The 15,209-nt window shown below is 39.7% G+C and overlaps 1 protein-coding gene across 1 annotated transcript in view; it reads right to left on the minus strand.

The window, feature by feature from the left end:
• gabrb4 (gamma-aminobutyric acid type A receptor subunit beta4) overlaps positions 1–14,736 on the minus strand; it is a 68,435-nt gene extending 53,699 nt beyond the window's left edge. Inside the window, exons 1-2 of the mRNA XM_061055642.1 lie at positions 13,539–14,736; positions 11,468–11,562 (exon numbers count right to left, since the gene is read on the minus strand). Of these exons, the coding sequence (XP_060911625.1) occupies positions 11,468–11,562; positions 13,539–13,618 (175 nt within the window). The 5' untranslated portion in view covers positions 13,619–14,736. The remainder of the gene's footprint in view (positions 1–11,467; positions 11,563–13,538) is intronic.
• Positions 14,737–15,209: the final 473 nt, after the last annotated feature.

The following is a 15,209-nucleotide window of genomic DNA, read 5'->3' on the forward strand; positions in this document are numbered from 1 at the left end:
TACATGTTTTTGGTCACTAGTAAAAGGCCTTTGAGGGTTTTGACTGCCATGCCTAGCACACTAACATGCAGTTCCCCGGACGACATCTATACACCGGCTCCCAGAAAACTACCTTAACTCCCAAATTATTTCGAAGAATGCCAAACACAGAAGGTTTCTTCCACGTAAAGTTACAATCTCTGAAAATGTTCTCTTCTTGATATGAAACTGCTTCTTGTTGATGACTTTGTTTTTTAATTATTCCAACCAGAATTTTTTTTCTTTTACCAAAAAACAATTTTCACTTTTTAATAACTAATGCTGTGCCAACTTTAGACCTCATGCCTCTCAGAAAGCTTTTATAGATAATGTCTTTGTTTATTTAATGTGATGCTGCAACAATCAAGAATAGGACCTCAAAATATTAAAATGCATTTTAATCTTATTAAAAATATTTAAAACATGATCGGAATACAGATTGTTAGGCAACATCAGTGCAGCTTAGAACAAAATAATCTATTTATGGGCAGTAAGGACACCATTTTTTCAAATGTTATCTTATCACAGAAAGAAATCTCATGTCCATGTCTTGATCTGCTGAACAAAATGAGATGGATGAAGTGTAAGACTTTGCCAAATGTTTACTTGCTGATTCTCAAAATCAGAAGTCTTCCATAGAGCTGTTACCCACAGTAAATCCCAGAATGTTTTCATAACCCCAGTGAAGCCACAAGGGACTCTTGGTCACCTTTTTCACCTTTTCAGTTTGACTCTCACTGGAGGTACATCCTGTTGAGAGCTTACAGTCCAAGGACAGGACACTACCTGTGACCTTTCTGTCTTAAAGGTACACAAGTGAACTCTGAACAATAGATCCGGAACAGAAATATAGCCAATCTTCTTCCTCTGCAGCCATTTATTCGAGTTGTAAAACCAGGGAAAAGATTTTGGCTTGCAGTTTGAAGCAGTCATGTGGATTTCTAAAATCTGCAGAGCTATCTCCATCAATAAACAACACTTCATAAATTACCAGAGTGCAGCACCTTCTGTTAGACATTTACAGGCCCTACAGTTTCTTTGTCATCCTGTTTATGCACATCTACAGTATGCTCGGCGAAATTCATTTTCACTCTGCTGCACAAGTGACAGAAAACCATTCAACACACACTAAGCCAGTATCACTGTTTATTACAGCAGACAAGGACAAAGTAAGGAAGCAGAGTAGCTTAGGGAAGCATCACAGAACTGTATTTGTGCTGATAATCTAAATTATTCTCCATGTTCAGTATAGGATGGATAGAAAGATAATGTAAATGCTGACATAATCAACAACCAATGAAAAGATGCTGAATGGTATGAAACAGCCCCAAACATAGCAACATTGACTTTTAGAGCATGTTATGCATGAACTGACAGCCATATAAGATAATAAAGAGTGATTCAGTTTTCGATTATAATCCTTTTGTGTGCAAAACTTTATCTGTCCTTCGATTTTAGAAGTCTGTGAGGAAAAATGGACAAAATGTTGCTTTTGGTCATCTACCGAAAGAACCTTGATGACCGATTTAAGCTTGAAAATGGGAATTATTTTAACACTGTCTCATTTTAATTCTTCAGTGTTTTACATACATATATTGGTCACTGGCTTGTTACCAAGTGGTAACTGCCCAGGGTTGAACATTAAAGCCAATGCAAAAGACTGCAATTCCTGAGGCTGACTTCAAAAACCAAGGAATCCCCTTTAGATCCCAAATGCCTATTTTACAGCAGAAACAAACATGAAAACCATTTACTGCCTACAAAAAAAGAAAAAAAAAAGACAAGGTTTTGATCAACTCAATTACTTCGTTCATAAAAGCAGGGGGCTGAATTTCTTGAAAACAAATCTGTTTTGAATATATTAAGAGTTGACTGACATGTGGACTCGAAGCTCGCCAAGAGACTCAAGACTCGCCACAGCTCTACCTCTGCCAGTTGCTTTATTGAACAAAAGTTAGGTAGAGTCATCTTTCGATATGGTCACCAGCATGGTTGAGCTTTATGATGCTTCTTAAGAAACCAATAGGTGACGTCACTGAAGCTATGTTCATGTTTTAAACAGCCTATGGTTGTAACTAGTTAATTTAAAGGTCCCATATTACACTTTTTCTGGTTTTATATGCCCTTTAGTGTGTTTTCCAAGTGTCCTGTGCATGTTTAGGCACATCTATGTGCAAAAATTCAAAGTCCGCGGAAACGCAGCTTCTCCTACGTCCTCCTGTTAGCTGCAGCATTAGCCGCATGTAACGCTCGGTTCTAGCCCCCCTCGATAAAAATGTATCAGTCCGACGTCATTGTCAGTGTGAGATCACTGATCTAAGTCCATTGGCTCGTTGTGGCAAGCCCAGCAGCTCAAGTTGACATTTCCGAGACACGTGCTGAGCAACTGACCAATAACGACAGAGCAGATCGGCAGACCAATCAGAGCAGACTTGGCCCAGGTGGGGTCTAGCAGTGGGGGCTCAGCAGAGCGTAGCTGACGGACTCAGAGCGTAGAGGGAGCGAGGAGGAGCAGTACATGAAAACAGACACTTTTTTCGGACTTTAGCTATTGTGAACGTACAAAAGTAGGTACATAGATTAAATATACAAACCCCAAAAAGGGAATAATATGGGCTATTTAAGTAATTTATTTGAGCATAAGAGCTGGGTGGACTTTAATAGTCTGTTTTTTTTGTAATGAGGAGAAGAAAATAAATGTGTACTTTAATCTGTTTAAGAGCCTCAAACCCTTTGCTGACTGATTGTTTCCTTTAATGTTGCATGTAGTGCAACTTGCACTTTCCTGTAATCACATTAAACACTGTGCTATGTGCAGTATATTGATCATGGGAAGTAATAAAATACGTTTTAAGTGCAGGATCTCCTATTTAATGGAGCTAATGATTTTTATTTGCAGTTTAAATCTTTTGATTCAAGTCAAATTCAAGTGGCTTCTTTTTTGTCACACACATTTATGTATGTCCAAGGCCGATGTTGTATATTTCTGCGTCCTTCCATGAACCATTAAGCAACATCTGGTTTGGTTTGCGGTTTAAAAATACATTGTCTTCATGACTACAAGCTCATTCCAAAGTCACCATTTAAAAAGTGCTGCATCAGTACAACCCCCTGGACAAGTATCAACTATAGTGGATCAGTTATAGGGGGAGCTTTCATCTTCACTCTATGCTCTGTATGATCAGCATTGTATTCAAACTCAAATGTTCCAATCAATCAACAATCCCTTTCACCAGCCTTATCCACCGCACATCAAACCATGTATTTATCTGAATGCTGTGGAGATTAGTGTGGATAATAAAGAGTTCTAACAAATTAGGGCTCTCAGTAGTCCAGACATATCCTCCAGAATGGTTGAGGCACAGCAGGAACGTTGGCATGTTCACAGCGTCTGTGATATGTCACCCTTCATGCCTAGTTAATGGTGGAAGCTGACATCATAAAACCCATCCCTGTGATGATGACAGCGTGATATGAAATACGTCCTCCAGAAGGACAAGTGTGTGGCTGAGGTGAGAGCTGAGCAGGGTCATTGTGTCTCTTCAAACTGACTAAAGTCACATGTTTTTGTTTTTTTTTCACATTTAGATCAATAGAATGACTTAATCTAACTAGCATTCTGAGGTTTGCACACATGTGACCAATTATTCCATGTAAAAATGAATAATATAAATAGAAACACTGCCAGATCCCTGACTAGATCACATGCAGAATCAAACAGACACTGATGTGTCAACACTAAAAGTGGCATGACTAATTGACAAACATAAAAGTTCTTGCTGCTACTGTGACAAACAAACTATACATTAAAAGGCATCTCCTTCATGGCCTGTAAAATAACAATTATTTTGTAGATGGATGGATGAATGCATTATTGGATGGATAGACATTTTTTCTCAAAACATGAAAAATGATCTAATTATTAATTAATCATTGCTGTATTTCCCAATTCAAGAGGAGGAGGCAAACTATGATTATTGGGTGGAGTCTGTTTATGCAAAGTCGTGAACAAAAGATAAAGCTGTTACAGTAATTGCACAATTTATCTGAAGAAGGATATCAAATTGACTAAATATTAATTTCCAAGAATTTAACACCATATTTGCAATTTATTGATCATGAATGGGCCATGTATGTAAAGGTCATGTGTTTCATAGCTCTACTTGATAGATTCTGTCAGATACATTTTATGGGTCATTGCTTTTATGAAAGCACTTCATCATATGTCGTGACATCTCACCATGCTAATATATATGGGTTAGAGCCCTTTGTTGGAGAGGTAAAGCCATGGGGTTTTAGGGTCTGTATGTATCAAGGTGGGCTGTGTGATGCAGGAAAAGGCAGTATATGTATATTTGTAGTATTGAATGTATTGTAGTGACAGATAACTAAGAGAAATAATCACTTGATGCAGGGACATGCAAGATCTTAAGCATTTGTGTGTGCACATTCTTCAAAGATGTGCAAATGACAAAGGAATTCAAGAAGTAAAAGATGAGATGGACGAAGGGAAACAAAACCTGAACAGCATTGTTGCAAAAAGACAGAACCCTTCAGGTTTGAATACTCCAAGTTACTCCCAGCTCATGGTCATCTGTGGCCTCAGGTGGTGCAGAAAACAACATGTCCCACATTCCTCTGTCACCTTTGTAAGCCTTTCTTTACTATCTGACTGCCTGTGGTGCCAAACCCAGACGGTAAGGATAACGAGGGAGCTTTACTGACACAACAAATGCCATAAAGTTTCATTATGTCACCTTTCAAGGTCAAAGGTTGATGCTGCCACACTGCTTGCCGATGCAAAATTGTGCAAGCCATGAACTACCTCCATTTTTTTTGTGAAGTGGCCATCAATCCACTTAAAGTGTACATCCACATCCACTCATCAGACTTGTATGGTCCATTCAAAACATGAAGAGCTGTCCATTAAAAATATGTGAACTGCTGGCTCTTCAAAGCACAAGGTTTACTAAGAATATAGCAAATCTGAAACAAACCCTTGTGCCTTTTAATATTGGGATCAAGTTAATTTGTTTCTATCAGAACTTATACGATTGTTTCCCTCCACTTGGATAAAGCACTGGTCTGAAAATCTCCAGTCCAACTCTTCATATTGTTCCCTTCATGGCAAAAAGCACATACTGGGCTTTAAAAAATAATTGGGTTGTGTCTGGATCTTCAGGTTACAAGATCTGAGGGTTCAGATATAGTGCCATATTTGATGGTTGGCCAATTCAGTCAGATCTCTCTGAGCCAAGGATTGCCAAACATAGCTCAAACCCTGATCTATTACTTATCTGACGTTTTCATCCACAAAGAAAGATTATCAGTGTGTTTATGGGTTGGCTTGAATACATGGGTTGGCCTATTTTGGAGGTCCCAAATGAGTATTAAAGATCGATGTTTCCTTGTCAGTCTTCTCAGTAATGATACCCTAAATCACTTTCAGATGTAATGACCATGAACTTTAAAACACAACATCTCCATGTTTGCTTTTGTCTTTGGTGCCCTGAGAAATCTCAAGTTCTTTCTTAAAAGTCAGGAACTGAACTCAACAGAACCCAACAGAAGGCAACGTATCCCACCACCATTAAACCTTCAGAGCAGCATTGTCTAAATGCATGTCATCAAACAAACTTTGAAAATCACAGTGATGCTGCAGAGCACAACTGGTGCAAATCAGCATCATACCACTCTTTCTTAATAGCCAATAGAAGTTTGAAGTTTGGACTACCAAAGATCAAAGCTTTGGATGATGTTGGTTTGAAGTTCCCATATGGGTAATAGTACACACCAGAATCAACTAGCAATGTCACAATTGTTCTAGGTCTACACTTTCTACGATTTACTATTAAAAGGTGAGCGGACTATCCAATTTGTTTGATCATTTATATCATATATAGCAGCAACCCCCGGTGTTTAAAAATGATGTGGAGCTGCAAAATCCTGCAGTTTGTCGAGTGTCTGCTTGAGGCTTGCTGCAAAAGCACCGGAAGTCATATACACACCACAACCAAAAAAGCTGTTTTTACAGCAGATATTAACATGTTTACAGCCTGGTTCACAAAACGAAATTGGTCTGATTAGCTCATGTCTCAATCGACACACATTGTACGGAGAAGGGTGCATTTTTTGATAACTCGTCCATTTTAATTTTATGAAGGATACGAGTTATACACAATTAAGGCGCGTAACTGCCCTTATTGACAGGTGGGCGCAATGTAACGGTTTGTCAAGAGACTCTCTCTCCCAACTCTCAGCCTGTTGTTGGGTTGACTGAAAGCTCATTTGAGACAGAATTTTCAGCATGGCAGCTGCCTCCGATGAGCTTCAAGAGCCCCCTGCAGTAACAGATGGGTGACGTCAGTCAGGCTTCATCTATTCATATTTTCAGTCTTCATAGGGCAGCTGTGGCTCAGTTGGTAGAGTCGTCATCTCTCAACTGGAATGTCGAGGGTTCTAATCCCAGCTCCTGCAGCAACATGTCCTATGTGTCCTTTGGCCAAGACACTTAATCCCCAATTGCTCCCGCTGCTTCGTCGGCGGCGTAATAATGCGTATGAATGGGATTAGTTTCTTTTGATGGTCCCACTACATAGCAACCACTACCATCAGTGTGTAAATGGGTGTGAATGGGTTGCGCTGTAAATCGCTTTCGGTAGTCAGAATACTAGAAAAGCACTATACAAGCTCAAGTCCATTTACCATTTACCATATCATTTCTATTTCCCCCCAAATAATTAACAAGCACAAATAAATAGTGCATAAGAAACAAGACAGTATAATATGTAGAAATGTTTTTATCATAATTTCATAGAGTTTGATTTATGTCAAGATAGGACGTATATCATATAGGTTTCGCTGTCAATAGCTAAAGTAACAAGATCAACAAGGAGTTTTGAGAAAACATCCACACTTAATGGTGACTAACGTACACTGCCTAAGTGGAACTATAAGACAGAGTACTTGTGCTCATGGAACAAGTAGTGTGTTTCACTTCAGAAATCAGATTTAGTATTAGTACAGTAATAGTGCTAGTAGTAGTATTCAAATGTCCTAATTTTTTCTCTTGTATGAGTAAAATTACTCCAAGAACAAAATCAGCTTGTATAAGAATTTTATGATAACAAATTTGACAAATGTCTACAATAAATACACAACATTGGTGCTTTCAATAAGAAAAAAAACATTTTCTAAGATGGTTTCTACACAGCTCTGATTACTGTGCTGGATCTAACTCTACGTAATGCATCATTCAGGTTATATGGAGGTTGTGGTCTATGACTCAGCTCTATGACCACAGGCAGTTTGTTAGGAAGTTACAGCCAAGGGTGATAAATCCAAGTAAGCACATAATGAGCGAGGAGAGATACCATTTGCAACCCGTGCATTTGTCTGGAAAATATTACAAAACCATAAGTATTTCTGCAAATTAAAAAATAAATTACATTATAATAATGATACTGTATCTGCAGAAAAATTACATTTCATCTCCTTTGCAAAATCCTGAATCAATACAGAGAGAAGGGTTGGGTTTGAAATGAGTAACTGCAGAGTGGGCTTTTCTTTTAGACACAATCCTATGGCATCAAACTTGGAAAACAATTTGTGGTTCCATTCAAACCATTGTATTTTTTCCATTGATGTACATCCTGAGTTAGTTTTCATTGTAAGTATGGGTGTTGTCTTGGCTGTGAGGTGCCACAGTCAGTGTCCAGCATTGAGAGCCAAATTAAAACCCTCTTTGTTGAAAGTGGAGAGCTGAAGGTCGTCAGCAGTTGTGTCACGACAGAAGTAGCTGACTGATGTTGGAAATATCAAGACATGATGGACTGCAGCTCGGTGGCCTGAGGCGGAAGAACAGTTACTCTCTGCCTGGGATATTCACTCTTTAAAACCTAACTCTCCTCACTCGCGTGCAGTCACAGGCTGCTCAACAAGAGTGGGCAACAAATATCCAAGCCAATCAGATGTGTTTGCTGAAATCTTTGAGTCTATGTAGCTTAAAGCAAAAATAGTAGGAATATGGTTAGGTGGGCTTTAGCGTCCACCGAAGAACATTGGTGTTGCACGTACCCCTTTTAGGCAATGTGCATCAGTTTACAAGCAGGCGGTAATAAACAACCATGTTGATTGACAAAGTAATATTGTAATTGTAATATTGCCGGATTTTGAGCAAATGTGACTCTGCATGCATCTTCAACCCATTGTTTTCAAACATTTTGCATGTGGATGTGTGTTCAACTGTTGCCACGATATCTATGGGCTGTGACTAAATGGTTATATAGGAGAGGGTAATTTGTTACATGCTGATTAAGATAGGTTTGTAAGGTTCCAAACCTATAAATCTTGAAGAATGACAAGGAAAGAGGGTTTTTTTTGGTTTAAAGATGGATTTATTTATTTATATTTGATGCAAACCTGAAATGTAACTTGAGTCTGGGACATATACCTTGTAAAGCTGCTAAACATGAGACAACGATGACACCAGTAAGAATACAGCCTAACGCTACATCAACTCTGTTATGATTAATATCTGCAGGTATATACACTCTGCTTCTTGCTCGGTCACTCTCTCATATTCCCTTCTTAGCTTCTATCACCACCCTCTTCCTTTTAGTCTCAGCCATTCTTAAACTGTATAGAAACGGGCTAACTGGCTTCATCTTTTTATAACCCAAGACTTGCGTGAACTAGTTCCTTAAAGCCGTACGGAGCGCTGCCAAAGTTACATACTGCAGTAAACAGGAGATCGGACCATGCTGTGGGCATGGGAGAAACACCATTCTCCCTGTTGAAAGTTATAATGTGATTAAAATTACCTTTGAAACTACTATTTCAAGTTACATATTGTTGCTTTAAGAAGTAGTTTAAGAAGTATTATTATGATATTTTTTTATTTAGAACCAGATATTAAAATAATTAGACATTCTATTTCTCACATTTTTGCTTTGACTACATTGAAGGATTAGTAATGTGTTTCAGTTCAATGTTTGTTTGATATAAACCTTGGGTACCATTAAGCAATGACATTATAAATATAACCAACTGCGCCACAAGCTTGTTTGCACTGAGAAGTCCAAATTTGGTTCATTGTCCTTCTCTGTTGAAGATAAAAGGGTACGAGAGGTCAATTTCACCCTGTAACACTAAACAGAACGTGAAACTTCCACCAAATCTTATGCCCATAATTAATGTTTGGTTTGATCACTCATGGTGGACAAGATACATGATATCAATTGCATTTTGTTTTAAGTCTTTTTGTGTGATTTCATTTATCTTGGTTAAGCTCGTTGTTTGCTGAAACTGGTTTTGAACTGGTGATTGAAAATACTGTTGCTGGTGAGAGGACTGGAAGATAAGTCCAAAGATAAAGTCTCTATAGTCACTTAGAGCAGCCAGAAGGGATACCAAATGCCTTCATTAAGAACCTAAAGACTTTGTACCACCAGCTTCCTGCTATCTACTTCAGTGGGTAGAGGAAAGTGTAAATATGTTATGGAAACATTGACTGTGAGACTGTGCTTGTTGCAATGGAGTCGTATTAAATATTTAAAGAGAACAGACCTTGCAAGCTGTAATTCCCCAAGTGACATTGTCTGCAAATTACAGATTCTGACTAACTACCCCTGAACAATATAACAAAAAAAAAGTCGAAGGTTGATTTAACTGTCAGAAACAACAAGTACAAGTAATTTCTTTGCAGCCTGCTCTCATTCTACTTTCAATTTATCTATGAAACCTTTCAGTGATGGCAGCATTCCAAAACACACCGCAAAGACGTAACCTCAACTATAACATATTTTCACAATGGCCAACATCAGGCTAACGCTTTTTTGGCAACATAAGCCTTCATCAGAGCATCTGTTTCTGGCAGAGATCTCATCCAGAGGAAGGTTATATGAAGAAGTACACCTGCTTTACATTTTTCATTGCCTGTTCTCATCAAGTGTGGCATCATGCTGGCTGCAGCCTGTTTCAAAGACATACAGGTAAATAGCACATATGAAAAGGAGGATTTTGGTTGTAACAGAATAATCTCAAATTTCTGTTTCAAACTTTAATATATTTCATTTTGAATTTATATTCTACATAAGTAGCATTCTTAAGATGCTATTGCTTAGCATTAGGATCATGTTGCATTATTAAATGAACATTTATTTTGTAGTCAGTATATTATTTTTCTGATCTACTAAAAAAAAAATTCAAAGAACCTGGCTGCATTACATATCAACATCTTGAGTAGGTGAGTCATTTCAAATGTTCGCCACCTAACAATCATTCAACTTAAATGCCATATCTGTCATTTTCTGACTTTGCTTAATTATCCACATAATTCCACAGAAAAACAGAAGTTTTTCACAAGCTAACAGAAGGAAAGTGGTCAAATTTTACAGTTACAGCAGATTTTTGGACTTGCAAAACAAGACAATGGAGGAAATCTAAGTGGCAACAGACACACTATTGTGTTACTCACTCTCATTAAATTAACATCACACTCTGTTAACATGCTGGAAGTAAAAGCCTCCTTTGTTCTTTGTTTTGCAGACAGCGAATGTAGTAAGTGGCCATAAGCTTCTCTGAATACAAACTTTCTGAATACATGTGCGCAGGCAGTAACAATGAGGCTGGTGATGAAATTAATAGAAGCAAACATTCACAGTGCTGAAGTAGAGCCATCACTGGAGCTGTCAGTCAGTGCTAAAATATGACATCATCAGTTAGCGGCCTTGCACAGACCAAACACCAAGATGCTGATGAAAAGACCATGACATGGGAAATTCTCTATAAAATTCTCTATACATTACATTTAAAGATACCATTCTCAATATGCAAACACTTTTTACCTTCAAAATGCCCCCCAAAAATGAGTTTTACATAAAGCTTACTTTCAAAAGCGAGAGGACAAAAATCAGACTATTTTCATGCATGCAGCATCTTGGTGCTTTCACATTTTCATTAAAACAATCAAACCAAATGACATACACTAATGACTTCTAACCCACGCCTTCTATTTTCAGCAGTTATCAAAATAACCATTACTCCTAAGAGCGGATATAAAAGATGCACAATTTCCGATAAAAGTTAATGGAGTAGAAGGTTTTCTCTGATCTGCAAATCAAACACTCAGAAACACTGCGAAGTAAAACAAAAAGGCAACAAAAGTGATACAGTAATAAAAGTCCATACATTGGCTATGGATTGAAAAAAAAAGCGTTGGATGCCTTTCCTTATGTGTGCCCTATTTCTTGAGGAGCAGCCATCTTCCATATGTGAATAGATGCATAGTAATGACATGGGAGCCGTCACTTCAAAGCTCTTCCCTACATTGTGCCACAGGCCAACTCTTCAGCAGACCCGAGAGTAATGACGCTTCAACGTTGGTGTGTGCACACCTCGACTTGTGAACAGAAAAGCTTGTAAAGACACATGCAGCCATAACACATACCTCCAAAATCAGGCCTTAACCGGATGTCATATCCCTTCAGCAACTTGTCCACGGTAGCCTTGGCCACAGACATTCCCGAGCTTCCAGTGGAGGAGCTGAGGGGTGAAAACACGAGTGTTAAGAGACATCTTCATAGATAGTGGCAACATAAATAGGGTTGTCACTTTAATCAAAGACCTTTCGTTTCAGTACAGGACACATTCTGTAACAATGAGCCTGTAAATTATTACAGCACGTACTTTCTGTTCTCAACATTAATGACACGAGCGCCACCTTTGAAGAGGGAGCCCTTACGTCAATATGCTTTGACAAAGAAACGGAGCTCTTAGAGTTCTATGAAAGCCGCTTGATTTCTTCTATGGGTAGTTTTGTCTATTTTATTCTAAATCTTGTAAATATGTACTCGAGTCATCTTAAGCCCAAAGTCCATCACATAAAAACAAAGAGACAGTAACTCAAGGGAAAAAAAATGACAACAACAAATAGGAATTTGCACTACATGTAAGAAATATGTAACAATATGTAAGAAATTCTGGCAGTGCTTGCTGTAAATGTATTGCTGTAACATTCTGCATAATACAAACAGCAGAGTCACTCTGGTGCTGTCATTAGGAAGGTGGATGGATATTTTCCCCATTGTGGCCCCACCTACATGTTCATCTAACCAGTTGAGGAGATGTGATGATTTTACACCTGTCAATGTTTTTTTTAATGGAAGTTAGTCCTTCAAGCTAGTTGCATTCAAACTAACTTTGACTATAAGGTATACAGGCCCAGTCACATTTGTTGGCTTGTATTTCTCGGTGGCAGACCATACACAGGAAGGAGCTGTGCAGGCTAGTCCGCACTGGTCTGACTGACACCTATAACATTGGTGCCATGACCTGCATCACCTGAAGGAGACTGGCTCTCCAGCTGAGGTTCCTTGTTATAAGGGGAGGAGGGTGTGTGTTGGATGAGTGCAGGTGAAGGGGTTGGGTGGGGTAGGGTAGGGGGAGATACGTAGAGGAAGAAGTGGGTTAAAATTGCTCCCCTGACAGGAGCACTAGCTCTGGGCTCAGTCAGAGAAGCACTCTTCAATTAGCTCATAGGCTGTGCAGCTGTTCATCAAGCTGGCCAGCCACACGACTTGTAGGTTTGACACTTGAGAGCATCACTGAGAAGGAATATCAGTGACACCTGGAACACAGGCACGATGATTCTGGGTTATTCTAATGGAATCAAAATGTCAAAAAGTGGCGCGACCCAGTTCTGGCAGAGCGCCTAAATCTCATAAGTGAGGCTGTAGGTGACTGCAGACAGGGGGAGGGGGGGGGAGAAAAGAGAAGGCCACAGGGGATTTGTAACAACAGAACAATAAAGGAGGCTGATCAGGGAGGATTGTGGCTGTGATGATGCTCATAAAGGTTCTAGCTGTAATTCACACTGTAACATTCAAAGCTCAAGACCAAAAGCTGATTTGTTAAAACATTAAATATTTCGCAACTATCTGGGCAGCAACAGCAGACAGAGCTGATGGCCTGCTGGGGGGATTTTTGAGATTTTGATTGATTTGGTTCGAGTCAAATAAAATATGAAATTGGGTAATGATATGAATGGAAATGTCAGTCTTATAAATGTATGCATTTAAAGGGTTGGATTAAATAAGTAGGCTTATAGGCCGAGGGGCCACAGCAGTGTAGACTCATGTTCACCGTGGCGCAATCAATCGATCTTCGGCTGATTGATCATATCATCTAATCATCGGCTGATCTACTGAAGCCTATACTGAAGGCTGTCAACTTAAGATCTCACTAAAAGTCGCCCTATCAGAGGGGGCTGTATGGACAATGCCAATTTTCATATCAAGATAATGGGTTACGTTTCACAAAAGGCTTGCTAGAGTGCACGCGCATGTTTTTACGCTCTCGCGCGCCACAGCACCATCTATTAGAGCCTATATCGGTAGCAATGCCCCTAATAAGTAGGCCTGGGTACCCCGTTAATGCGATTTGCCACATCTCAGCCGGTTTTATTGACCGATAATCGCGTCTGCGGGTGTACAGGTTTTTCCAGGCGACGTTTTTCTTACCTTTGAACAAAGCATACGAAGGACAAAGCCGCCAGAGCAGAGAAAATTCCACATAATTTATCTTCTTGACGACCCAACATCTCCACAAATCCTTAGATATAGTTTCTATAATCCAACCAGTCCAGTGGCCCTCCAGAAAACGCACAAGTGAAAAGAGGCAATTAAAAAAAAGATAATTGCCTTTTAAAAATGTCGACTAAACTCAGCCAACATGCACGCATGCGATGTCTTCATTAAAAGAGGCTTCTGGATTCTTTTAAATCTGGTCTAATTGGCCCCCGCTGTTTTCCCTCAGCTATGGAAATCCGTGCAGGTCACAGAGCCCCTCGACCAGCACCAGGAGATCAGACATCTTTGCTCCAAAAACAGCATACACAATACTTTTAAAAGTGATGACAAGTGTTCCTCCCCTTAAAAACACAAACACTGGCATGAATGAGTGAGCAGGAGCCTCCCGGTGATCAAATCGGTGGATGAAATTTCCCGGTCCAAATCTGCAGAAGAGGCATGGTTCCAGCGAGGCTCTGGCGCCAGACTATTCCACACCGTGATGCTGTTCACAGATATTTGTTGTTGGAGCTGGAAACGCTGCTCGGCGAGAGGGGAGCGGTGGGTTTAAAGGGAGAAAAAGAAATCTGAAATCTTCATTCCTTGTTTTTGTGCCCCCCTTGCTGCCTTTTCTGCTGCTGTTGCCGCTGCTGCTGATGATGATGATGTAGATCAGCGCAAAGTCACTGAGGGGAAAATGCACATTGAAAAAGCACTGGGTAATATCTGATGCAGACGTCAGAGCAGGCTATATCACTCCTCTGTTGGAAAAAAATTACATGCCGATAATCTATGGATGGTCCCTAATACGCCAAAGCATCTTAGGGTCAGGTTTCGTATCAAAAAGACACAAACCTATACGAGGAAAGTCCACCTGCCTCCGCTGTCCAGCGTTAAATGGCGTTTCAACACGTTAATGTGCCAAGCGCGCGTCTCCTCCGCCAAACAATTCAACAAATGACAAGGAATCAACTGTCTGAACACACGTCAAAAGGACATTTCGCCTCTGTTTTCTTTCTTTTCTCCCAGTTTTTCGTTGAAATTAAAACGATGTCCCTTTCGGAGCGAGGAGAAGGAGGGGGACACCTAAGGTGAATTCCAAAGCGACAGCCTGTTCACGAGCTGCGTGTCCTTTCTCTCTAAAGCACAATGAAATGTTGGTGTGGCAGTGTGTTTTCAGGCTTTTCTTTCACTTTGGTACATTTTTGAAAACACACACTTATGCACATTGACAGAGAGAGAAAGAGAGAGACACGCGCACACAGTCATAGGCTAGGCTACATACAGGCACACGCGCGTTAACACAGCAAGAACACAGTGTCTTTTTATACTTTAATTTCTTGTCATAAATAAAAGTATCTCGTTTTTTTGGATTTTGAATCATAAACATCCTTTTTTGGAAAATTGCTTCAGCGCACTTTACAATTGAAGAAATCACACAAGCTTGTGTTTTATACAGAGGAGCAGAAGAAGAGGTTTTCTTCAGGGATCTCTGTGCTGTCCAGTTGCTAAGCAACCCCAGCCAGCACTGATGCAGTTGTGGTGATTCGGATGCTTTATGCGCAAAGGCTCATTTAAAGGAGCAGACCCAGAGCTGTCACTGCTGTGGTGTCAGTGGGACAA

Source organism: Labrus mixtus, chromosome 14 (assembly GCF_963584025.1).
Source record: "Labrus mixtus chromosome 14, fLabMix1.1, whole genome shotgun sequence".
Taxonomy (NCBI): Eukaryota; Metazoa; Chordata; class Actinopteri; order Labriformes; family Labridae; genus Labrus; species Labrus mixtus.